Below are 25297 nucleotides of genomic sequence, written 5' to 3'. Positions count from 1 at the left end.
ATTTTTTACAAATAATTATAATTTCAATATAAAATAAGGAGAGCCATAGATATAGCATCTTAAATGAATTTCTCATCTTGCTTGTATACATTAACAGTTGTCAAACATAATAGCTGAATGAGTGTTGCTTATCTGGAAGCACTATTTCCCAAAACTAGATCCTGAGAACAGCAAGTGTTACATATGAATGAATTTCCTAATATAATTTATCTTTCTTTTGGTGCCCTCCTTTTCCTTGAGAAAATATAGCTAGTAGACTTTCTTATACAGTTGGCTGGTCACCAGGAGAAGAAACTAATGGACTAGATCAGGGGTAGGCAACCCAAAACACTTAAAAGAGCCACTTGGACCCGTTTCCCACCAAAAACAAAACACTGGGAGCCGCAAAACCATTTTGATATCTAAAATGAAGATAACACTGCATATATCCTTTTTTACCTTTATTATAGGTGTGTATGTGTTTGTGTGTGTGTGTGTGTGTATGTATGTGTGTGTGTGTGTATATATATGTATATGTATATGTATGTATGTATGTGTGTATATATATATGTATGTATATATATATATATATATATATATATATATATATATATATATATACACATACACACACACATACACACACACAAACACACACAGGTAAAAAAAGGATATATGCAGTGTTATCTTCATTTTAGATGTCAAAAGGGTCTCTCTCTCTCTCTCTCTCTCCCTCTCTATCTGCCCTTGGTCTGCCACTCCTCTTCCCCCGCTCTCTTTCTTTCTCTCTCTCTCTTTCCTCTCTCTCTCTCTCTCTCTCCCCCTCTCTCTCTTTCTCCCCCCCCTCTCCTATCTGCTGCTCACCTGACAAGCTTCAGGCTGTTGTCCAATAAGATCAGGGGTAGGCACCCTCGTCTCTTTTATGACTCATGGACTTCAACTCCCAGAATTCCTGAGTCAGCCTAGCTGGGCTAGCTAGCTCTCTCCTGCCCTTCCTGCTTCCTGCTTTCTGCAGAGACGCAGCAAAGGGAGGAGCTCCGCCCAGTAAGCTTTTCAGCTCCTCGGAGAACATTGTGAGTGCACTCTCTTTTACACACACACACACAGCCACACACACACACACACAAAACCACACACAAACACACACACACAGAGAGAGAGAGAGAAGCAGGGAAGCACAATTCCTCTCTCTGTCTCTGTCTCTCTCTGCAAAGGCAGAGGAGGCTGGGAGCCGCAGGGGAAGGCTCAAAGAGCCGCATGCGGCTCCGGAGCCGCAGGTTGCCGACCTGTGGACTAGATGATCCAGGGCTCTAATCCAGAAGAGCACTGTTTATGTCCTTATAACAAGCAGATAGGATTTGTAGAAAAGAGAAGTTTAGAAATTAGACAACATCTTACTGTTTTATTATCAAATAAATTCATTTTGCATGAATTTGAGGACATTTGAGTCTTCTCTAGCCACACAGCTTTTATTTGCTTTATAAAAAAAAAAAAGGTCCAAAACTTGTTCACAGAGAGACAAGAAATTTTTATTGAGAAAAGCAAAGCTAATGTAAGTTTTTGAGACACATGTTCCTAGTCTCCTGCTGTAAACTATGCCTTTACTTTAGTCAACTAATGGAAATTGACAATGAAATATCAAAATGATGAATAGTTCTTCCTTTTAGGATCAACTATGAAATCAGGGATGTGTTTTATAACTACAAAGATCAGAATAGGGCAACCATAATATTCTCTATTACTCTCTATGGAAATGAAAGTTGGACTTTGAAGAAGTAGGATAGGAAGAATGTTGACTTTGAATTTCGATGTTGGAGAAGACTTCTGAGAATACTATAATCAGCCAAGAAAACAAACTAATAGACCATTGAACAAATCAACCAAGAGTGTACACTTAAGACACAAATGACTAGGCTCAAATTATTCTACTTCAAACCATAATATGTAAAGACCTAACTCTCTGGAGAAAGCTTTAATGCTGGGAAAGGTGGACGGAAACAGAAGAAACAGATGACCAGCAGCAGAATGGATGGGTGAGGTTACAGTGGCAATCAGTATAGCATTGGAAGACTTGAAAAAGACAATTAGGGATAGATTGGCATGAAGAAAATCTACATGTTGCTAAGAGTCAACATCTGTATATTAACATAGATATGTTAACATATTATTTGAGTAAAAGCAGGCACCTGCTCCATGCTTGGCTCTTAAGTGCTATCTAACAAAATAATCTTACTACTTTTGCCCAGAAGTTAAGGTCAGTTTGGATTTTATGCATATAGATGTGTTCAATAATTTGAACAATAATAGCTTTTTGTAAAAAAAAAACATATGCCAATTGCTTTAGTTTTCAAAATATTTATTCTAATACAGTCCCCTACGTTTTTATACACATTCTCAATCATTTTTAATATCATGAAGTCTTTGTCCTGAACCTGGTGGAACTGTAGTATAATCCAACTAAAGTAATGTGGATCAGAAAATGTTTGTACATGAAGCTATAACCACTCTCTACTGACCAGATTCTCTTCCTAACAAATTAGAATTATTAATTAGTCTTCCTGAAAATCATAGTTTTCTCTCCTTTGTGACAGGGAGGAAGCAAGCAAGGAAGGAAGAAAGAGAGGATGGGATGGAGATAGGAGCATGGGAATAAGTATAATACACTTAACTCTTTTTTTTTTACAATGATAATTCTTAAAATATCAACCTTATCTTGAATTCCAGTTTGTGCAGAAAAGTTGAAAACTACAAGAGGAATTATCTAAACATTACTGATTAGAATTGAGACCTATAGCCAGTGCTGCATATTGTGTTAGCAGAATGCTATATGACATACAAGCAATAGCAGTTATGTATATGTAGCACAAGCAGATGTGGAATTACAGGTAGTAATAAGATATTTAACATCTACAAAGGAAAAGATGTTGTTTAAACTAGCAATTCATAATATTCATGAATGGTTTTTCTGTGCTCCTGAGCTGTGGTGGCACAGTAATTAGAATGCAGTATTGCAGGCAAACTGCCCATGGTCAGGAGTTCGATCCTGATCAGCTCAAGATTCACTCAGCCGGTAAAATGAGGACCCAGACTGCTGGGTACAATAAGTTGACATTGTAAATAGCTCAGAGAGTGCTGTAAAGCACTATGAAGTGGTATATAAATCTAGGTGCAAAGTGCTATTGCTATTTTTTTTTTTTTTCATATTAGAAGACCACAAGTGTCACTGTCCCTAAGAACATTCCTGTCTTTCAGGAAAAATTAGGGTTTGCTACAATGTTCTAGACTTCTAGGATCAGTATGTGTATCAGACACTTATTGGGGGTTGTTAGAATGTGGAAAAAGAATGAAATAATATTAGATGAAAATGAAATGGAGACAAAAAGTATGGGCTATAAAAATTTCAAGAGTCAACATTTTCTGCAGAAAATATTTTACTTTTGGCAATTTGGCAGGTTGGAATTTGTATGTTATTGTTTATTGCACAATACTATTTCCAACACTCCAATAGAGATCATTTTTCTTAATGCATAAAATAAAGCTCTTAGTTTCTCTTAATATACAATGGGAGTTTCATAAAATAGGTTAGTTTTTTTTCAACATAAAATAATGTACTGAAATTCTTGAACAAGCTCTAAATATTGAAATGAACACTCACACTTATCTACATGAGGAAACTTTTCAGAACATTATTCTATTTAAAGCTGTCTGGAAAACCCTTATCTGTAAAAAGTTGATAGTTAAGAAGTTTTCTGATCCTTGTGATATATGAACATTCACGTCTTCCACATGGTGGAAAGGAATTGAAGAATCTTGGTACTGAGATTTCAATATTGCTGAGTTGTATCATTATGCTGTACACTTAAAAGTTCCTAGAGGAATTTCCCCAAAAAATCTTTTTGACTTTGAGAGCCACATTAGTCACCCAAGTGAAATTCAGGTTGAGAAAAAGGATATAATAAGGTTTTCTACTGGCATTCACCTCTGCATTTTGAATAGGATATTATGACTGCCAAAGCTATAGACCAGTGATGGCGAACCTTTTAGAGATCGAGTGCCCCAAAACCACTCCTGCCCCGTCCCCACAGCAAAAAGCTAAATAACATTTTAATCATAAAAAGTTATACATGGGCTAAAGATCCAAATAAAATTGGAATAGTGAAAGTTTTGCAATAAGATTTTAGAATTAATTATAAAGAACACCTTCTCATGCAAATTAGATTCTGTTATTGTTTTTACAAGACACGCATAAGATAAGCTATTTCCTAATTTCAAAATCTGAATACTGGAGGTGGCCTATGTTTTTACTTAAAGCCTGTAAAAAGTTGCAAAACATTATAAACAATGAAAATAATGGGGTCAGAAATTAGTAGCCATAATATCAACAATGTCAGTAATGATGTCTGCTTCCATGGATAGACTATGTCCAAAAGATGTTATTGAAGAAATGGCAGATGTAGAATACATTTTATCTGATGAGATAGAGATGGTATCAAAAGTGAATTTACAACCCACAGGCCAAGAGGATTAAAAAAGGATGTTTCACTGGATCTTCCAAAGAAACTAGCTGAGGTTTCAAAATTTAAAAGGGAAATAAAAATGACCAGCCAAGAGAATCACCTAGCTAATTTTTTGCTATTAGATTTATAAAAGAGTCTTGTTGAAGCCTTGAAGAATTCTGTGGGACAAAGAAAAAGTGAAGAGAAATCAAATTCTAAACAATATCTGAATGAACTAAAGCTTAGGATTGTTAGAACTAAAAGGATGGAATCTAAAATTGTTGTTTTTTTATCAAGATTAAAATATGTATTTTTTTTTACCAGTCCTTTATGGACTTTCTGCTATTTGTCAAAGAATTGTGGAGAATAAGGTCTAATGGGACTACAGGACCTGACATGCAAAAACCAGTGGTTCTCAACCTGTGGGTAAGGACCCCATTTGGGGTCGAAAGACCATTTCATGGGGGTCGCCAAACAACGCAGTCCGCCATTTTTTCTCCCTTTTCCTTAGCTGTGCTACTCCCTTTTATTCTATTGGCTTTTGAAAGCCAATAGAATAGACTCTCTTGAATAGAGTCTAATTCTATTGGCTTTCAAAAGCCAATAGGATTGTCCAGGCTGTCTCTGCCCTGCTGAGCCCGCCAAAAGTCCCATTCTGCAAACGGTGCTGCACCAGTTGAGTAGTCCTCGACTTACAACTGGTTGAGTAGTCCTCTACTTACAACCGGTTGGGGTCACGGCATTAAAAAGGTTGAGAACCACTGCACTAAACAATAAGTGACATGCAGATAGTCCTCAACTTACAACAGTTTGTTTAGTGACCGTTCAAAGTTACAATGGCACTGGAAAAAAAGTGACCATTTTCATATGTATGACTGTTGCAGCATCCCCACAGTTATATAATCAAAATTCAACCTCTTGGCAACTGGCATGTATTTATGAGTTGCAATGTCCCAGAGTCACGTTATCACCTTTTATGATCTTCTTGTCCAGGTTCACTTTACAACTGTGGCAAGAAAGGTTATAAAATGGGGCAAAACTCCCTTAACAACTTTCTTGCTTAGTAACAGAAACTGTGGTTTTAAGTCGAGAACTACCCGTACAAACACCTGTACAAACTCTGTGGTTAGGCAAAGCCTTCTGGAATGTCCCAGGCTGAAGAAGATAACGTTTCCACTCATCTCAAACGAGGACACCAGACACCACTACGTTTTGCATATGCGAAGCCAGCCACGGGGTAGTAGTGCATTCAAGAAGCCACGGTTAAGCAAACCGTACTTTAACGGGCTCCGTGAACCAAAATTTTCCTTTACAATTGGCAACAGCTCCTAAGCTATCCGGAGCGCGCCTTTTCATTCTTGGAACGCCCTGAATTGCGTCCTGGACTTCTTAAGCACCGCTACCTCTGGGGGTTACGGAACTGCCCCGGGAGAGCTCCCCGCTGCCCGTCGGGCCTTGCCATTCGAGGCAAAAGCTGCGCGGGCGACGGAGCATTTGCCTTCCGCGGCTAAATTAAGAGGATTGGCTATGGAGAAAAGAAGGGGCGGAGTGCCGGGCGCGGAGTCCCCAGAGAAGCGGCCCAGCGAGCTTAGCGCGGACAGAGGTGAACTGGCTGCCTGGGCCGGGCCTCCATGAACTTGCTGGGGGAGCGGCGGCGAGGCTGGCCGGAGGAGCTCTGCGCCCCTCAACCCGAGCGCGTAAGTCTAACCCGCTCAACCCGTTTTTTAGGACTGCGCAAACCAACGCCATTGCCCGGCCGGCCGGCCTGGAAAGTGGTAGCCTGAGCATGCGCTGTAGGGTCTGCCGACGCGACGACCCATTCTTTCAGCCGCTTTGCCCTCCTTTGACTGCGTCTTCGTTCTTTTTTTGCAAACCGCTGGAGAAATGGGTGGTGCTGAAAGTAAGCCGGCTGCACGTTCAAAGGTTGCCCTCCTAACTTTGGCCGAAGGGCCGGCGCTTCCCCCAGTAAATGAAGAGGGAAGAACTGCAGGGAAAGGAATATGATGGGAAGAAGGGTGGGGTGGGGCACGCTCGCTTTCGTCTTCATCCAGACTTTTCCCGTAGCTGCGGTGGGACTTCAGAAGGGGTGACAAGTGGTTCTTTGCAAGTTAACTTCTCATCCTCCTTCCCACGGGCTCCTTTTTAAAGTCGTAAGGCATCACGCAATATCTTGAGTTGGTCTCATCGGAAGTAACGGAGTGTCTGGTTTGCACATCTGACCAGCTGGAATATTTCAGCCTGTTTTTTGTTTTTTTTTCCCGACTTCCCCGCTGGTTCATAACGGCCCCTGCGGGGCGGGTTGCTGCTCCTTAAGAAAAAATTACCTGGATACCTCGTTCTTCGATTGCAAATGATCTCTGAAGAGGTTAAGGAGAAGGGGGGAATTGGGAAGAGCTTAAGCAGCACAGAGCCCAAAACCTGATATGGTTGCTTTCTTGTCCCCCTTGTTCCTGACTTTTTCCTTTAGATTCGCAGGAGATCAGCAGCTCTTGGGAGAGGCCAGACCTGCACCCCCCCCCCAAACCTACCAGGATGTGGCAATGAGTTCTCTCAGAGGTCTTCTGATCCCCATTTTGAGCCTCAGACTGGAGCTTAGCTGGAGAATTTTGGTAGCCTAATGAAAACCAATAAATAATAATTAAAATAATACATGGAAGAGGATCAGATCAGCTTTGGGCTTCTTGTTGATTGAAAAGAAAGCTAATCATTTTGGGCTACTCACATTTCCCTATTCTAGCCAGTGCTGGTCAACATGAAGACTAACTGCAATGATCACTAGCCATGGGAATCAGAATTGTCCCCATAATGTTTCACAACCAGTTGGACAAGTGCAGACTTTAATTAAAACTCTTAATACAATACAGCTTTCTCTATTCCACCTTCATGCTCTCTAGATTCACTGGAGTACAACTGGAATCCCTAATCAACTGATAGACGTTATTAGGAATTGCAGCCTACCATATCTGAACAACACTACATAGGGAAAATTTTCCTAATCTTCCATATTTTCTCTGAAGAAAGAAGGAAGGAAGGACAGAAAGAGAGAAAGAAAGAAAGAAAAATTGCTACTGAAAAAAGGGAATTTCCTGGACTTTTATCATGAAAGCTAATAATAGCTGTTTGCAAATCAAAGATTGGTAAGAGTATGATCTAAGTTCTACTCCAAGCTTTTTCTTCTGACCCTTGTGAATTCCAAAGCAATTATTTTAAAACTCAGGTCTGGGCCATAAACTTCAGCCTTATGGACCAGTTCTGGTATTTGTAAAGTATCTCTGACAGATACTTTTAGTGCTTCTTCAAAATCTTCAAATGATTCTACATCACCTTTCCTTCCTGGAGTGTCCTCTCATCCATCAGACTGTGCCACTCTTGCAAGAAAATAGCAGATTCTGACAAGGAAATTTCATGAGCTGTCACGGAAGTGAGAATGGAGAAAGATGTACCAGCTTGTATATACATAAATGTCAGAAACCATCACTCAGTTATAAATTTACACCGCAGATGCTACTGGCATAACTCTTTGCTGGTTCAGAGTACTAGGATCAGGTAGAACACTAAAAGGACGGGGAGAGGGAGGATAGATGTGTGCACTTAAAAATATTGCCTGGGGCTGGAAAGATATCCAGGTAGCTGGCATCTAAGATTTTTGTTTGTAATTTGAAACATTAAACTATGAGATCACCTTCCTCTATTATTCTGAAAACTGGGTGGAAGAGAGATGTAATGGTATGTGGGAATAATCTTGGGAAACAGGAGGAAGAGCCACAGGCTAGGCAACCTTTTGATAAGAGGCAGGTCAGAACAGGTAGTCCTCTACTTACAACAGCTCATTTAGTGACCATTCAAAATTACAATGGCTTATGACCATTTTTCACATAAGTCACAAAGTGACTTATGGCCATTTTTCACACTTATTGCAGCATGCCCAGGGTCATGTGATCAATATTCTGATGCTTGGCAACTGACTCATATTTATGATGGTCGAAGTGTTCCAGGATCACGTGATCCCGTTTGCGATCTTCTGACAAACAAAGCCAATAGGAAAGCCGGATTCACTTAACAACCATGTTACCAACTTAAGAACTGCAGTGATTTTATTTAACAAATCTGGCAAGAAAGGTCGTAAAATGGGGCAAAGTTCATTGAACAAATGACTCACTTAGCAACAGAAATGTTGGGCTCAATTGTAGTCATAAATTGAGAACTACCTGCACACAGATGAGAAGAACACATGAGAAGCATTTCAGAAGGGACTCTCCCTAGTTTTCTGTATACTAGAAAGAGAGAAAGGGAGAATTGAATAGAGTAGGGCTGGAAGGGACCTTGGAGGTCTTCTAGTCCAGCCTCCTGTTCAAACAGGAGAACCTATGCCATCTCAGACAAGTGACTATCTAGCCTCTTTTTAAAAATCTCCAGTGATGAAGCGCCCACGATTTCTGGAGGCAAGCTGTTCCATTGGTTAATTGTCCTCGCTGTTAGGAACTTTCTCTTTAATTCCAGGTTGCTTCTCTCTTTGATCAGTTTCCAACCATTGTTTCTTGTCCAGCCTCTGGTGCTTTGGTGAATAACATGATCCCCTCTTCTTTGTGGCAGCCCCTCAGGTACTGGAACACTGCTATCATGTCTCCCTTATTTCTTCTTTTCTTTAGACTAGCCAAACCCAAGTCCTATACTATACTTTATATATTTTAGTCTCCCGGCCTTTGATCACCTTAGTTGCTCTTCTCTAAATTTTTTTCCAAACTCTCAACATCTTTTTTGTGATATGGTGACCAAAATTGGCTGCAGTATTCCAGGTGTGGCCTTACTAGGGTTTTATAAAGTGGTACTAATACTTCACATGATCTTGATGTTATGCCTCTGTTTATACAACCCAGAATTGTATTAGTTTTTTTTGGCTGCTGCTGCACACTGCTGGTTCATGGTTAAGTGATCATCCACTAGGACTCCAAGGTCCCTCTCATAGTTACTGTTTTTAAGCCGGGTCTTGCCCAGTCTGTACTTGTACCTTTGATTTTTCCTACCTAAATGTAAAACTTTATTTTTCTCCACATTGAAACTCGTTTTGTTGGATAGGACCCATTGTTCAAGTTTGTCAGGATCTTTTTGGATCCTGAGTTTGTCTTCTGGGGTGTTGGCTATTCTTGCCAGTTTAGTGTCATCTGAAATTTGATGAGTTTCCCTTCAATTCCCTCATCTAAGTCATTGATGAAGATATTGAAGAGTACTGGGCCTAAAATGGAACCTTGTGGTTCTGCTTACTTCTGCTTACTTCTGTTCATGTGGATGTTGTGCCATTGAGGACTACTCGTTGAGTATGGTTTGCCAGCCAGCTACAGATCCATCTGGTGGTGATGTTGTCTATTCCACCTTTTTCTAGCTTACCAAGGAGTAGGTTGTGATGTACTTTATCAAATGCCTTACTGAAGTCTAAATATACTATGTCCACAGTATTTTGCTGGTCTATTATTGTAATCGCTTTGCTGAAGAATGAAATAAGATTGGTTTGGCATGATCTGTTTTTATCAAACCCCTGCTGGCTACTAGGTATAACTTTGTTTGCTTCTAGTTGCTTGCAGATCTGTTTTTTGATTATCTTTTCTAGGATCTTCCCAGGTATTGATGTTAAACCAATTGGTCTGTAGTTTCCTGAGTCTGTTTTTTTTCCTTTCTTGAAGATGGGAACCAATCAGCCCTTTTCCAATCCTCAGGTATTTCCCTGGTGCTCCAGGAATTTTGAAAGATGTGGTGCAATGGTTCTAAGATAACATCTGCCAACTCCTTCAGAACTCTGGGATGTAATCTGTCGGGTCCTGGTGATTTATATTTGTCAAGGTCGGATAGGTGTTCTCTTACCATCTTCTTGCTTATTTTAATTTTTGTTTCTAATTTGTCTTTTGCAGTGGTTTTTGGGTATGTTGGGCTATAATTTCTTTTTATGTGAAGATTGATGCAAAGTATGAGTTAAGCAGCTCTGAATTACTGAATTACTTTCAGTCTTGTAAGATTCTGTTAATATACATAATTTACATAAGTTTATCAAACTTACATAAATTACATAAGTTAGATTAGCTCATCTGGGGGTACTCAATAGTAGTAACTGTGAAAAGGATCTTGGAATCCTAGTGGACAGTCAATTAAATATGAGCCAGAAGCATACACCAGCTGCCAAAAAAGCCAATGCAGTCCTAGCTGCATTAATAGAGGGACAGAGTCAAGATCATGTGAAGTGTTTAGTACTACTTTATAATGCCTCCAGTTTTGGTCACCATGATATAAATATATGTTGCGACTCTAGAAAGAGTGCAGAGAAGAGTAACAAAGATGATTAGAGGACTGGAGTCTAAAACATGAAGAATGGTTGTAGGAATTGGGTATGTCTAGTCTAGTGAAAAGAAGGACTAGGGACAATATGATAGCAGTGTTTCAATATTTGATGGGCTGCCACAAAGAAGAGAGGGTGATTAGCTTATTCTCCCAAACACCTGAAGGCAGAACTAGAAGCAATGGATGGAAACTAATCAAGGAGAAATGCAACCTAGAACTAAGAAGAAATGTCCTGATAGTTAGAACAATTAATCAGTGGAACAGTTTGCCTCCAGAAGTTGTGAATGCTCCAACACTGGAGTCTTTTAAGAAGAGACTGGTCAGTCATTTGTCTGAAATGGTATAGGGCAATGGTTCTCAACCTGTGGGTCTGGACCCCATTTGGGGTTGAATGACCATTTCACGGGGGTCGCCAAACAATGCAGTCCGCCATTTTTTCCCCCTTTTCCTTAACTGTGCTACTCCCTTTTATTCAATTGGCTTTTGAAAGCCAATAGAATAGACTCTCTTGAATAGAGTCTAATTCTATTGGCTTTCAAAAGCCAATAGGAATTGTCCAGGCTGTCTCTGCCCTGCTGAGCCCGCCAAAAGTCCCATTCTGCAAATGGTGCTGCACCAGTTGAGTAGTCCTCGACTTACAACCGGTTAAGTAGTCCTCGACTTACAACCGGTTGGGGGTCATGGCATTAAAAAGGTTGAGAACCACTGGTATAGAGTTTCCTGCTTGAGCAGGGGGTTGGACTAGAAGACCTCCAAGGTCCCTCCCAACTCTGTTATTCTTATCTGGACTACCTCACAAAGCTGCCATCAATTTTGCAAGACTGAAAGCATTTCTTCCTTCTTCTATTTTTAGTCTCCAAGAAACTAGGGAAGTTCCCTTTATAAATGCTTCTCATGCTTTTTGCCTACCTGCTGAACTGCCTCTTACCAGTTTGTTGCCTTGGCTGCGGTCTCCCAAGGTCATGCCTACATGCCTTTACAGGAAGAGAGGGCTGGCAGCAAAATCTATAAAGGGGTTTAGAAGACTGAGGAGCTGGAATACTACACTCCTCAGTAACAATATTCATTGAATTCTTTCTTACACCAATGTGTTCTTCATAGCTAAGGAAAAAAATACAGTACAGTGAGAACTGTCCTAAATGTCATCCCTTAAAAGTCAACAGTTGGGCATCATATTTTTATAAGCAAAACATCTACCTGAAAATATCATTTTATTTTTAAAATAAAACTTGGCTTCATATTTCTAAGAATTCAATTGTTCAATATTACCTTTTCTTTTATCCCTCTAGTGTTAATAATTAAATAGTGCTGAGCCCAGTCCTTTGGCGATTTCACAGTACTTTTATTATAGGATTTTTAAAAAAGCTGTTGTAAAGAGATTTGTAATGGGGGGTACTGGAAAATCTATTTTTAAGACACTTGAAATGTAATTCAGAATTCAAATGCAGGAGCAAACTTATGACAGGAAAGTGAAATCACTAGTGACTTGTTATATGCTAATGTTGCAAACGGTGATGCCCCTATATCTTTTTCCTGAAGTGTTTTCCAGTGAGCTTTATAATGTAATTAAACCTATCAGTGCAATGGCATGTGCTTGTTAAAAGAGCCACCTTTGGTACTTAATTGTAGTTAGCCATCATTTGCTTTATTAAAAGTACATTTGCAAATATATAACAAGGCAGGCAAATCCCCCAGGAATTTAACCCACTATCTTCAAAACCCACACACAGCTCTAACCTACCCTTTGGCTGAAAAGGGCTGGACACGTTTCCCCTCTAGAGCCTATTAAAACTATTCTGTTAAGTGACCAGAGGCTGTTAACACATTAATGACATTAGTTGCTTCTTTTCCTTCAGGGACATTACACAAAGCCTTTTCCCTCCTCTCCCCTTTTTTTGGGGGGGGGGGAGAGGGCTGACACTAATAGCATTTCTACGGAGGATTGGATTTGTTGGCGCAGTTGATCAGAATAATGCAAGCTAATGCCATCCTCATTCTCCTTGTCTGTCTAAAGGCCATCTACTTTAATGCTTTATATTCAGTAGAGTGAGTTTTAATATCACCCTTAAGGGGTGATTGGTCTTATCTTCAGCTTTTGAGATCAGAGATGGTAATTGGCGTCTCCTTTAATTTTTATCCCATTGATATACTTAGCTAAGAAAGTGCTCCCAGCCAAATGATCATGCAGTCATACCAGTTGACAAGCATAAGTTACCTAGCCTAGCCTTCCCTCAATTCAAACCGTATTGCAAAAAATATCGTGCTAAGGTAAAAAGAAAAAAAGTATTTTTCAAGGTTTCCATAGATAACAGAAGACTAGAAAATGTCTGTCAGCAGTTATTAATAACCGAGTATTGAAGTTCAGCATGTCCTTCATAGTAGGCAGCTATATAGAACATTTCCTGGAGTTTTAAAAAAAGAAACATGACTGAGATGTTCTAAACTACCAGTTATTAAATCTCAGTGCCCTTGCAGAGGTGAAATTTAAGTGAGATATAAGAAGAGTATCAATACCAAATAATATTTTTGCTCTTTATTATTGCCGTAAATTACTATAAAACTGAATTTTATATAAAATTAAGATTAATAATGTAACATTAATTTTATTAATACATTTGTGTGTGAAATCCATAATACAGGCTTTAGTATGTGCTATATAGAACTGACTTATTAGAAAAAGCATGCTACACATCCCAATTAAGGCAAAATATGTGGGATAAAACTGTTGCTGTTCTTCAGAAGCAAATAGTTATATTTCCTCTAAAGACAGTCTTAGACTTACGACCGCAGTTGAGCCCAAAATTTCCATTGCTAAGCAAGACAGTTGTTAAATGAATTGTGCCCCCACCTTTTTTTGACACAGTTGTTAAACGAATCACTGCAACTGTTAAATGAATTGTGCAGTTATTAAGCGAATCTGGCTTCTTCCATTGACTTTGCTTGTCAGAAGCCAGTTGGGAAGGTTATAAATGGTATCACATGACCCTGGGACAGCGCAACTGTCGTAAATACATGCCAGTTGCCAAGTGCCTGAATTTTGATCATGTGACCATGGAGATGCCTGTAACTCTCATAAGTGGGATAACCAGTCATAATCCCTTCTTTTTAGTCTTGTTGCAACCTCAGACAGTCCACCAAACAAATGGCTATAAGTCAAGAATTATATCTTCCTAGATTTAACTCAATTGTGCATGTCGTCCAGTGGTGGGATTCAGCCAGTTTGCACCAGCTCGGTAGAACTGGTAGCTAATTTTTTGTTGCCCAGGCCCAGATTGGACTTCCGGAAGCGGCATCCACACAGAGAACTGGTTGTTCACATATTTTAATCCCACCACTGAAGTCATCCCAAATTTCTACAGTATTATGGATAAAGCAACCCGAAATGAGAAATTGGGAATTCACAGAAACTTTTTTTACTTAGTGAAAATATTAACTTGGTCCAACAATATTCATTATTGCTATACTCACTTTATTTTTTTGGCCTTTGGTTTGTCCTGGTGGATATTTCATCCTCAAACTTAATGCTGTATCATACTTCCCTGCATTGTATATGGAAAAACAGAGGGTGCTGCATTTAAAAGGGAAATTGTGCACTTTCCTATAGGAGGACTATGAAAAGGCCACTTGGTCTTGGATAATAGCACTCATTGTCTGAAATTTGTGAGCTTGTTTGCTGTAGCTGATGGTGATAGAAGTTCAAGTACAATCACACATGAAAGAATGTGATCTTGCTCAGCAGGAAAACCACAATAATTATCCTAAATTCTGTTCATGTTGAACACAGCAACATGAGAGACTGTAAGCGGAATATTAAAAGCAAGAGGGAGGATAATATTAAATGTGCCTTTATGTTGTAGTTTAAAGCTGCAATTAATGTTACCTAAAGCATATGCCTCAAATGATAAGTTGTTATTCCTTGTGATCATGGTATACATATTATGAAACTCCATGAAGAATCCTCATGCAATTTCCAGGATTTATTCATCTACTGATTACATACAGTAAAGCAAAAATCCATTTCCTGTTCAGAATCTAAGCAGTGTGTGTGTGTCTGTTTGTATCCACATACTAATGCACATACAAAACACACATACCATTAATAATCATATGAGATGCTATTCTAATCATCTTAACCTAAACTTTGCTCGATAGCAGACATCCTTTCCAATATATTTGGACTTTTCAACTGCAGAACAATGAGGTTGCCACATTTATGCATCATTTTTATGAAATTCAATGTGAAGGTCTCTAAAGCTCTCTGACCCATTGGGCCTTGCCACGGACATGCTAGGTATGAGTTATTAATGCAGTCTACACAATCAGAATTCTATACAGGTCTGTTTTTTCAGTTCCTTGAGATGTTTCTGATGCCTTCAAATATCAGAATAATTTGGGAGTCTCTATAGAAACCTCTACAGGTTCTGCTTGCATTAGTGTAGCATTCATAACCAGCTGCTCTGTATGCTAAATTCCTGTCTCTGATCATAAGTGCTTTAGACCCAAAGCAATAGCCTGGTTTTATTTTTGATAAGAGAAAATTTCTTCTAATGCATAGCAGTAAATCAGTTTTCGCTTTTATCTATCCTTTCATGCATCTTGCTAGTTATGCTGCTTGTACTTGCCTGCTATAGCTTTTAATAAAGGACAAATTCTCCAGGAACAAAGGAAATGGATGTTTTCCCAATGGAAGGCAGCCTGTCTTCAGAGGGTCTTCTCAGATTTTTATTATTACATTTTGTACACTCTTACTATAATACATATTTTGTTTCTGATTCACTTCCTCTAGATGCATCCTGATTCATTTTCAGTAGTAGTCATGCTTTAGCCTTTTTCCCTTGGATATTCTTCTTATGCTCATCCACTTTGTTTTAACCTAACAGGATTCTATTTCATTTCATTTCATTTTTGTTTATATTCAGATTTTTTAACTTTATTTCTGTAAAGGTGTATCCTTCACAAAATAAAGTACTTCTGTTCCAGTGGCCAGTCAACCTGAGACAGGAATCTTGAAACCATATTCAGAGAATAGAAAAAAGATACAGGAGAACTTGAGGAAGGGAGAGAGAGAGAGAGAGAGAACTTTTTTCTCTTGCATCCTATTCAAATAATTTATTACAAAGGTCTATAAACGTTCAGTTCAGATGTTACTGTGGATGGAACTTTATGATTTCATGGTCAGCTACATCCCAACGTATTCCTACCGTATCCTCCATCTCCATCCTATTATAAAATAGAAAGTTGCAGAAATCAGAATACATCATTTTGATATCAAAATCCATTATACAATGTAATCTTTTCCTTTGTATTTTCTATTGCTCTCTAAATACCTGCTGCCTGCATCATAGTTATCCAAGAGAAAATACCCCTGAATCTAAGATAAATGAAAAGAAAGGTGACAACAATCAAACAATAATGTTCTGCAAATGCCAATTTCTCCATCTTGCCAACCTTAGACTGGAAACTGCCTCTGAAATCTTCCTGAATATCATGTATGTTTATTATTTGTACATGTGTATATACATATATGTGTGGACATATAGATCTAACATAATTATACCCTAAAAATAAGATTAGGAATGTGTCTTGTATTGCATTAATATCTACTGGCTAAAATTAACTGCATATACGAAGGAAGCCTGTTTATAAAACAAATCATACTCATATCACTCTTTTTTATATTAATTTAATTAGCAATTTCACTTATTCAGATAAAAACTAATAAAAAAAGAAAAGATATAGATAGAAAGGGAAAAAAGTATAGCAGATAAAAGAAAAAAGAGAAAAAATGAAGAAGTAACTTCCTGCTTGTCACAAGTATAATGTTTTTAAAACAACTTATCACCTTCTCTTTAATAACAAAAAAGTATCTCTTCATTCCAAATCTCATCTCCTTATGTATAAACAACTCTTAGAACTTTGATATTCAATTCTAATCAGCAAAAGTCCATTATTACCAGAAATAACAAAATATCTTTTTAAACTTAATTAAAAAAACAGAATTTTATCATCCTTTCTTTTCCTTCTGTATCTCACCCCTTACCTGCAAAGAAATCACCAAAACCTCATCATTCAATCATAATCAAAATCCATCAGGTTTTATCAGATAAAAACACATAACTAGATTAATGAAATCAAATAGATTTAAAATACAAAATATATTAATATCTCTTATCTGAGAACAGACCCTTAAAATCTTTTTGTTCAGTCCTGATCAGCCAAAATTCCTTTAATGTTTGTAAGAGATAGCAACCCATATACTTTAGTCTTGATCAAATAAACCAACTTTATATTCCTTTTCGTCATTCCCTGAAATTTTAATCTTTATTCCCCAAATGTTTTCCTTCCATCCTTCCTTTCCTTCTTTCTGTCTTTTTTCCTTCCTTCCATTCTTCCTTATTTATTATTATTATTATTATTATTATTATTTTCTCAGAAAAATCTTGAAAACTTTAACTGATCTCTGTCTTAGAGTTTAATTTTCATTTTTGCTCTTGTTAATTTTTAACAGGTCTATTTGGTACATCCATTGTAGGATATCCCTCTTCTGGTTTATTATTAATATGTCCCCTTTAATTGTGGAAGCCTCAGCCAATTTATTTGTATAGCCAGTTTATCATCTCCTTGCATATCATGTTATTCTTATAACTACTCAATTTTAAATCCACATTTAAACTAGTTTCAGTTTTATGAAATAAAACTCATTTCTCTTCCACGATTATAATCCATTTAGCTATAATGGCAGATATTTTTAAAATTATTTCTGTTGTTCCCTTATGTCCTTAAATACATCCAATGTTAAAATATTGTGTTCCATTATTGGCAAGTAATTTATGTGTTTCTCCTTTAAACACAATCCTTAGCTCTTTCTGGTTCCCTCTAGTGTCCAAAACTTCAAGACCCATCTTATCATGTTTTTATTTTTACAGTTAAAAAACATTAGTATTCCCACAGGAAGTAGACATATAATTAATTTTAAATCAATAATTAATTGATTTAATTATTTAAATATTTAATTATTTAATTTAAATTAATTTTAAATTTTACATCTGTCTGGATCTTTAGACAATTTTAAACTTTCCAAGTTCAACATTCTAATCACTCCTTTTCTGTTTACTCCAAAAAAGATTTTTTTCTCTGAGCCTTTGAATTCATATTTTAAAATCCTTTCACTATGGATTGAAGGAGATTCACCCAGTGAATACTGTAAAACTTGCTGTTCCAAGGCTTCTCAATATTTAAAAAATAGTAAAAAATTAATTCCAATAGTTATTAAGAAATGAGGATCCATTCAACATAAAATCCTTAGAGGCTACATTATGCTTCTGAGCCTGATGAAATCCCTCAACTCCCAGCTGTTTGATACACAATCAACCACAAGAATGTCAGTTCCTGCCATCTATTCACAAAGAGCAAATGTCCAAAGTACATATGGATGATCTCAATCTCTCCTTTCTCAGGAGAGATGTCAATGGTTGAATCCAATATCCAGACACCAATTCAGCCATAATGTTCATCTCATTGTTCAGGGATATGTGTTTATCATGTCTCCACTGGAAATACTCCTTTTTGTTTTATTTTTTAGCCCTGCCAAATGCAAATTTGCACACGTTTACATATATACATTCCTTCCCCTTCTAACAGAATCAAAATGAAAGAGGAAAGGGTTGAGAAAAGAGAAGGGGAGAACAAAACTAGATTAAGAAGGGTAGATATCTTCACACAGAAGAAAAGGGATATCTTGTTAGATATCACCAAAAGGGTTGGAATTCTAGGTAAGAAGCCCTAGACTGGCAACTATCTACGAACATTTCTAAATTTTGGCCATCTATACCTCTCATCCATTTCCTCATTTTCACAACATCTTCTAATCTTATGAAATGCCCCTTCTTCGAAATCATAGGTAATTGTTTAGGGAAAAATCTTGCCTCCTTATTAGGTAAATATATGTTAGAGAAGGAGTGACAGAGCCTATGGGGGGGGGGAGATCAAAAGAGGAATTAGCCTAAAGTCTCTACATTCCCACAAACAGTCTAAGTCCAAACCCTCTTAAATTCTCTTAACCCTTACCTAGCATCAAAATAGTGCTGTTAGTTGACTAGATTCCTGTGCTTAGATATGAGCAATAAATCAGTTTAATTGGAAATTAATGTGTTCTTTCGTGCCTGACAATATGATGTCTATTTCTTTTGTATTTTAATACAGAAATATTTTGCAGCCTTCTTATAATAGTGAGATGTGTCATTTCTCAAGTAAGAACAATGACCATCATTTGCTCACAGCCATGCAATAACTTGTGGTTGCAATAGAGACAGAATCATGATTTCTCAGGAACAAGATGCGTGTATAACAAGCATATGGGAAAAGTCTACAAACTTAATATCTTTCTCTTGTCACAGAAACGAGTGTGCAAAAACTTGGAGACTGTTCCACAGGCAATCAATCCTTGCCACCCATTAAGCAACTGTTTTATGGATTACTGGGCTGTGAAGCAGAATTTGAAGGAGAATGATCTCACTGAATTGTTCAGACCTCAGATTATGAAAGAGAAACCAAGTTATACGGTATGTTTTATAAGCTCAGATCCATGCTATTAGGTTCCCTTTTTTATAACAAAGATGTCAAACAGTGATTATTAGGTTGTTTTGAGAATTCTGTATATATGTGCTTATTAATCAGATATTTACGAATAATGACGCCAAAGCCACTGCCCAGCCATGTCCAAGATGTATTGCTGGCGAATCTGTAAGTATATTAACCCTCTTACTATGACATAAGATAGGCTTGTTCTTAAATATTAGAGCCATAAAACATAAGGTTAATAAAAAAAAACAGCAATTACATTTCTCAGGGATAAAGCATGTAAATAAAAGCAGCAGATTGATTTAGTTTTTTCTTGGTATGCTAGCAGAGTGCAAACTAATATGTTTCCTGCATTAGGTTGAAAATATAGGGAGTGCAGGCTCGTTTTTCAAACACACTCTCTAGAAAGCAGAATTTAGTCACCTAAATTAATCTCAATGCAAGTTAAGGCATGTATTACTCTATTCCTGTTTGGAGACACTTGAGATTTACAAAGAGATTTTAGAAGTATTTCTACAAAATTGAAAAAGTGGAGAATTGCATATTATTCTTTGATATGTTTAACCTAAGATGTAACTTAATTCAACTAGATTTTTGTGGTTAAGCAGAGTTGCTTTTAACCCAAGGAAGATGATATTCCTCCAAGCCAAAATTCTTAGTGCGAATTTCCAAATATTTTAGTGAGGCTCTTAATTCCATTCCCAGCTGCACATTTTTTTAAAAAATTTTAAGACTGAATAATTAGCCAGAGCAAAAGTAAGGAAATAAACAATTAAAATAAAGTAAATAAGGGCATGATTTTTAACTTATTTTCATCAAGCTAGACTAGCCCTTAGAATTGAAATCTTCATTCATATTATAATACTATGAGAGCCAGTGAAAACAGAGTTATTGATGAACAACTTTGATAAATGGAAAATTAAGTCTGAGTAAATATTTTATTTTGTTCTTATGTAATATTTGAAGTAGATTCTCCTTCATATATTCCACAGTGATGTTTCTTGAAAAAGGAGGTAATGCTTTTTAACTAAAAGTTGATACATCTTTTATCTTAGGATGGCTGCATTGTATTTCTAACTTTTATTAGCCATAAACTTAAGAAACATTGAGAAACTGAAATGATATCTGTTTGCTTAATACTGTAGCTTTAAAGAAGGATTATATGATTTCATGGAACATGTTTTCATAGATAGTAGCCAAGAGAGCTACTACTCTTGTTACCAGCACTGAAAACAGAGTTTGGCTACTTTAGTATTCTCATTTTGTCTTGCTGACTCTTCTTTAAAAGAAAGCTGGATATTGTGCGTTTACCAAAGTCATTATTATGTCATTTGAAAGAAAGAAAAAAATAGTGCAGATTCAATTTAAAAAAACCTAGGCTTTTGGGAAATTGCATTGGGGTTCACACATTGTGCTAAGATTTAATACGACCTATTTGGTTTTGATAGTGAATTATATGGAACCAACCGTTGTAGGCTGCAAACTTGCTTTGTACTTCAATGTGGTAAATTAATCCAACCAACTTGAGTTATTTAGCAATCCATGCTGGATGTCAGTTCAGCCTTTATCTGAATGAACATGTCCAGCTCTAGTTAGTACCTGACTGTCAGCCACATGATTCTTTTTCCAGCCTAGTAATTATAAGCTCTCAACTTTGACAAAACTGCAAATCTTGCTGTAGTACATTTCTTCTATATCTTTATTGTAATAGAAAATATCTGTATAACAAACCTTGCTTTCAATTAATACAATTTATTTTTCATTACAGGGACATTTTGGCCATATGATGGGCTTATAGAAGATCATTGATACAACAGTCCTCAAACTTATGTATGATAAGCTTGAGCTGCTAATACTTTCTCCACTTCTCTTAAAAACTCCTGTAGGTTTAAAAAAGAAATAATATGTAACATTTTTAAAAAGTATTTTCAGTAGAATTCCATTTTGGTTTACTTTTTAATATTCTGTATTATCTATTGTTTAGAAAAAAAAGTTCTTCACTTCTAATACATACATATCATGTACTATTAGAAGCATATTTTCCCGACTATAAGTTCTTAATTGAATTATTTTCACTCTTTGCATTGAACACCCAAAATGTGTGTTGTTTCCATATGAATTGTGACAGCAAAGGTCAGAATTAAACATATGTTTCAAAATAGAGATCTATTCTCCCAATCTCAAAATAATATTCAAAGGAATTAAATTTTGCTGATTAGCAATATTCTGTGCACTTCCAATATTTGTGCTATTTCCTAATACGATCCCACAAATTCTAGAGTAAGAGGGACTGGAGAACTTTAGAACTCACCCCAGAGAGCAATAAATTGGGAGAGACTCTTGTTGACTGAATGAATCCTATCTGAGCGATGAAAAAATGAAATTTTAAGATAAGAACTAGTTCCATTTTACATGAAATAAAAAATGAGTCAAATGAATTGCTTGCAGTTCTTTGCTTGCAGCTAATAAACCTTATTTTAATCTGCATATTTGCTGACTATGCCATAAAATGCATTTGTGGTTGTCTGAATTATTTTAAAATGCAAGATTAAATTAATTACTTTTAAAATAATTTTTAAAAAGTATCCATCATATACATTTTCATGGATTTATTTCTAATTTAACATTACAGCAAGAAGACATAGACCTGCTTCTAATAACAAAGTTTACGGAAGCACTTTAGGACCTTTTAAAAATAATATATTTTTATACTAAATGAATTAACAGAAATGCATAAGTAATGGCAGCACTGTAATGTAATATCAGAATTTAAATAAAAGTTGTGCCATATGATTCTATGCATTTTAGGTGAAATATTTAGCAGCTGAAACCTGATGAATTAAACTACCTGTGGTTTATTGCTCCTTATTGCAGTTCAATCAAATACATTTTGCTCGTGATTGTCATATAGTTATGAATAAAATATTAAGAATATAATTGAGGAGAGGGAGTAGAATTCAGTTTTATTCTACCACAAAACAGCTATAATACGCCTTTGCAATCCAAAGACTGAAATACTTCATTTATTCCTTCAGAATTCTATCAAGAAAACAGTTTCCAAATCAGCAGCTTGAAGAGACCTAAGACTGCATTCTGATGGACACTTATCTGTGAAAGAGTCTCAGTGAACAAGTGTCAGGGTTTGTTTTCTCTATGTAATATTTTACCTTCAAAGGTGAGGATGGCCTTCACACTTACAACCTTCCAGGAAGTTAGAAAGGCTGTTTTTCTTTTGGGGTGATTGATTCCAAAGCTGCTAATTTAGTTTTACCATACAATATTTGTTTATTATTTACATGAATATTCTATAAGTTGCCCAGAGTCTAATTGCATTGAGTTGGTGTGTACATTTAATAAAAAAAATAAATTAAGTGTGTTAAGCGACATTTCCTTAAATCTCATAGGATTTTGGCAAGGTGCATCCCATCTCATCAGGCCCATCCGGTATTGGCAAACATTGGCTGTAGTGTGAGACTGTAATGTAGAATCCAGCATTCTGTAGATTCCAGACATGTAATCATTGCCTTTAAATTTAGGGCTGAAGCTTACATGAATCATTCATTAGATTCTACATCTTCTTATTCCAACATAGAGGATAAAACAGAGGTGGCAAAGAGGATGAATCTGTCTTCCTTTATGTCTCACACTATTTACTAGAAAATAAATGTGGAAGTGCCCTTCACAAATCTGAGGTTGTGGTTTGTATGTATATTGGAAGACTTTCTAGACCAGGCACGCCCACCCCGGCCCCACAAGGGCAAAACAAGTCCGATACATTACGACACAGCCCGCAATGCAATCAGGATTGACACTCGTGTTCTAGACTTTTATCAGTTATCAGATATACTTTTTAGTATATCCAAGGTTGATTTTGTTCTCTAGGATCAGGTTTCAAGCACATGCAGATAGTCCTCCACTTATAACCATTTGTTTACTATGTATGATCAAAATTTGGACACTTGGCAACTGGTATGCATTTACGATGGTTGCAGTGTCCCAGGATCATGTGATCACCTTTTGCAACCTTCTGATAAGCAAAGTCAATGGAGAAGTGGGACTCACTTAATAACCATATTACTAACTTAAAGCTGCAGTGATTCACTTAACAACTGTCGCAACAAAGGTTGTGAAACAGGGCAAAATTTAACAACTGTCTTGCTTAGCAACTGAAATTTTGGGCTCAGTTGTGATCCTAAGTTGAGGACTATCTGTAAAACATAAACAGGAGCACAATAACAAAGCTACATTCATACTGGGGGGGGGGGCAGAATATAGCTTTGAGTTTACCTAACACAAAAACCTCTATTAATGCTAAAATGGCACATTTGGAAATAATGGATTAATATAAATGCATTTAAAATGCTATCCGAAGTCAGGGTCCTTGAGGTTGATAGCAAATGTCCCTGCCTGATTTTATGAATTCCCCAACTTGTTTCATAGTCTCCTTGATTTATTTGGAGAATTGATTTCAGGACTCCTTGTTCACTTGTATATATAAAACATAAAACTGAATTCAAGCTCCTGAAATTTAATTTCAACATGAGATATGTGAGCATAATATATAAAGTTTGGGAGGATCTTAGTTACATTATAAAAAGCAACAGATTGTTCTTAATGCTAGTAAACTAGTTTTTTAAAAAATAAATTGTCCTAAAATATTTATGTTGGTAAGTGTTCCATGGGAAAATATAATTTTATATTGTACATCAGACCTTTTAAACCTTACATTGAATAAACATTTGGGGTTTTTGTTCTAAAACTGAGTATAAATTTTGTCTCCAAATCAAATTGGACAAAAATATTACAACCACAGAATTGTTTCTAGAAATGTTAACCACTTTTTTATTTTGTGATAGAATAATTAAAAATATAGATACATTGTAACATTTTTGTATACAAAATCTAAGAATGCTACTTTCCTGAATGTATAGCAAAGGAATTGATAACAGCAGTTTACATTTTGTTGTATAACTTTAAACTGTGTATTTGGTAAATTATATTTTATTTTTTTAAGATGGAGTATTAAAGAGTATATTTGCTGTTAAGGCAGACAATTATGTTTTTAAAAGACACGTTGATATATAAGAAAAAAATATTTTACCTTTCTAAAATTTATCTTGCAAGTCTGCCAAAATTAATTGTATTTTTTGTTCTCCCTTCATTTATTTCCTCAGAAATGAATAAAATAGAATTTAGAAGACTAGTTTGTTATGTCATTGAGAACTGGGCATTTTTCACTTTTGAAAAGTGCACAAACATTAAACATAAGAAAATTCTTATGTGAAATTTCAAATATAAGCTAGCATCAGTGGTGGGATTCAGCCAGTTTGCACCACTTCAGCAGAACCGGTAGCTAATTTTTTATTGCCTAGGCCCAGAATGGACTTCCAGAAGCGTCATCCACACAAAGAACCGGTTGTTCACATATTTGAATCCCACCATTGGCTAGCATATGGTAGAGTTGTCACTTCCAGTTTGTCCCATGGTGATAGTGTCTTGTTCTACTACATATGTTGTTTAAATTACTAATTTTGAAATGATGGTTACTTAAATATTTTCATGTATTTATAATCTGATGTAATTCTCATAGGCTGTATATTTTGCAGTCCAGTTTCACATTTTCTCCTACCCCATGAGTATCTGGTAGAGATTGCCATAACAAAGAAGGTGAAAATAGAAACCTTGGCCTTTTATACTTCTGCTATGATGTCAAGCAGAAGTAAATAAATGAAACAATTCTCAACATGAACATGTCATGTTACATGTTCCATTCTACATCCCCCTCCCATTTGAGATGCCTATACATACATTCAGAGGAAGATAACATTTCATGTATCCATTGTGGATTGTAATCCACAAAAGCATATACCAAATTAAGGATGGGAGTTTTTAAAGTGTAACGAGGATGTCTGCAT

The 25297-nt window shown here is 36.5% G+C and overlaps 1 protein-coding gene across 3 annotated transcripts; it reads left to right on the top strand.

The window, feature by feature from the left end:
* The first annotated feature begins 5878 nt into the window (after nucleotides 1-5878).
* Nucleotides 5879-24582, top strand: CUNH10orf143 (chromosome unknown C10orf143 homolog). Of its 3 annotated transcripts, none has more exons than XM_039334764.1 (5): nucleotides 5879-6172; nucleotides 19199-19363; nucleotides 19479-19544; nucleotides 21151-21212; nucleotides 22418-24582. In XM_039334764.1, the coding sequence occupies exons 1-4, from the start codon at nucleotides 6107-6109 to the stop codon at nucleotides 21178-21180; spliced, it is 327 nt and encodes a 108-aa protein (XP_039190698.1). In that variant the 5' UTR covers nucleotides 5879-6106; the 3' UTR covers nucleotides 21181-21212; nucleotides 22418-24582. The 3 variants fall into 3 exon arrangements, 2 of the variants coding, with proteins under 2 accessions (XP_039190698.1, XP_039190685.1); XR_005555701.1 differs by having other exon boundaries at nucleotides 5887-6172; nucleotides 21151-21264; XM_039334751.1 differs by having other exon boundaries at nucleotides 5887-6172; nucleotides 21151-24582.
* The last annotated feature ends 715 nt before the right edge of the window (nucleotides 24583-25297 follow it).

The sequence above is a fragment of the Crotalus tigris genome, unplaced genomic scaffold, assembly GCF_016545835.1.
Source record: "Crotalus tigris isolate CLP2741 ecotype Arizona unplaced genomic scaffold, ASM1654583v1 scf7180000017546.9332058, whole genome shotgun sequence".
Taxonomy (NCBI): domain Eukaryota; kingdom Metazoa; phylum Chordata; class Lepidosauria; order Squamata; family Viperidae; genus Crotalus; species Crotalus tigris.
This window is presented reverse-complemented; position numbering and strand designations above follow the sequence as displayed.

What these genes read in the sequence shown, in the direction of transcription:
- CUNH10orf143 (XM_039334764.1), top strand. Translation starts at nt 6,107, where the DNA reads ATGAACTTGCTGGGGGAGCGGCGGCGAGGCTGGCCGGAGGAGCTCTGC. An exon ending in GCGCCCCTCAACCCGAGCGC is followed by an intron (nt 6,173 to 19,198) that starts GTAAGTCTAACC and finishes CTCTTGTCACAG; the next exon opens with AAACGAGTGTGCAAAAACTT. An exon ending in GATGTATTGCTGGCGAATCT is followed by an intron (nt 19,545 to 21,150) that starts GTAAGTATATTA and finishes TTTTCATTACAG; the next exon opens with GGACATTTTGGCCATATGAT.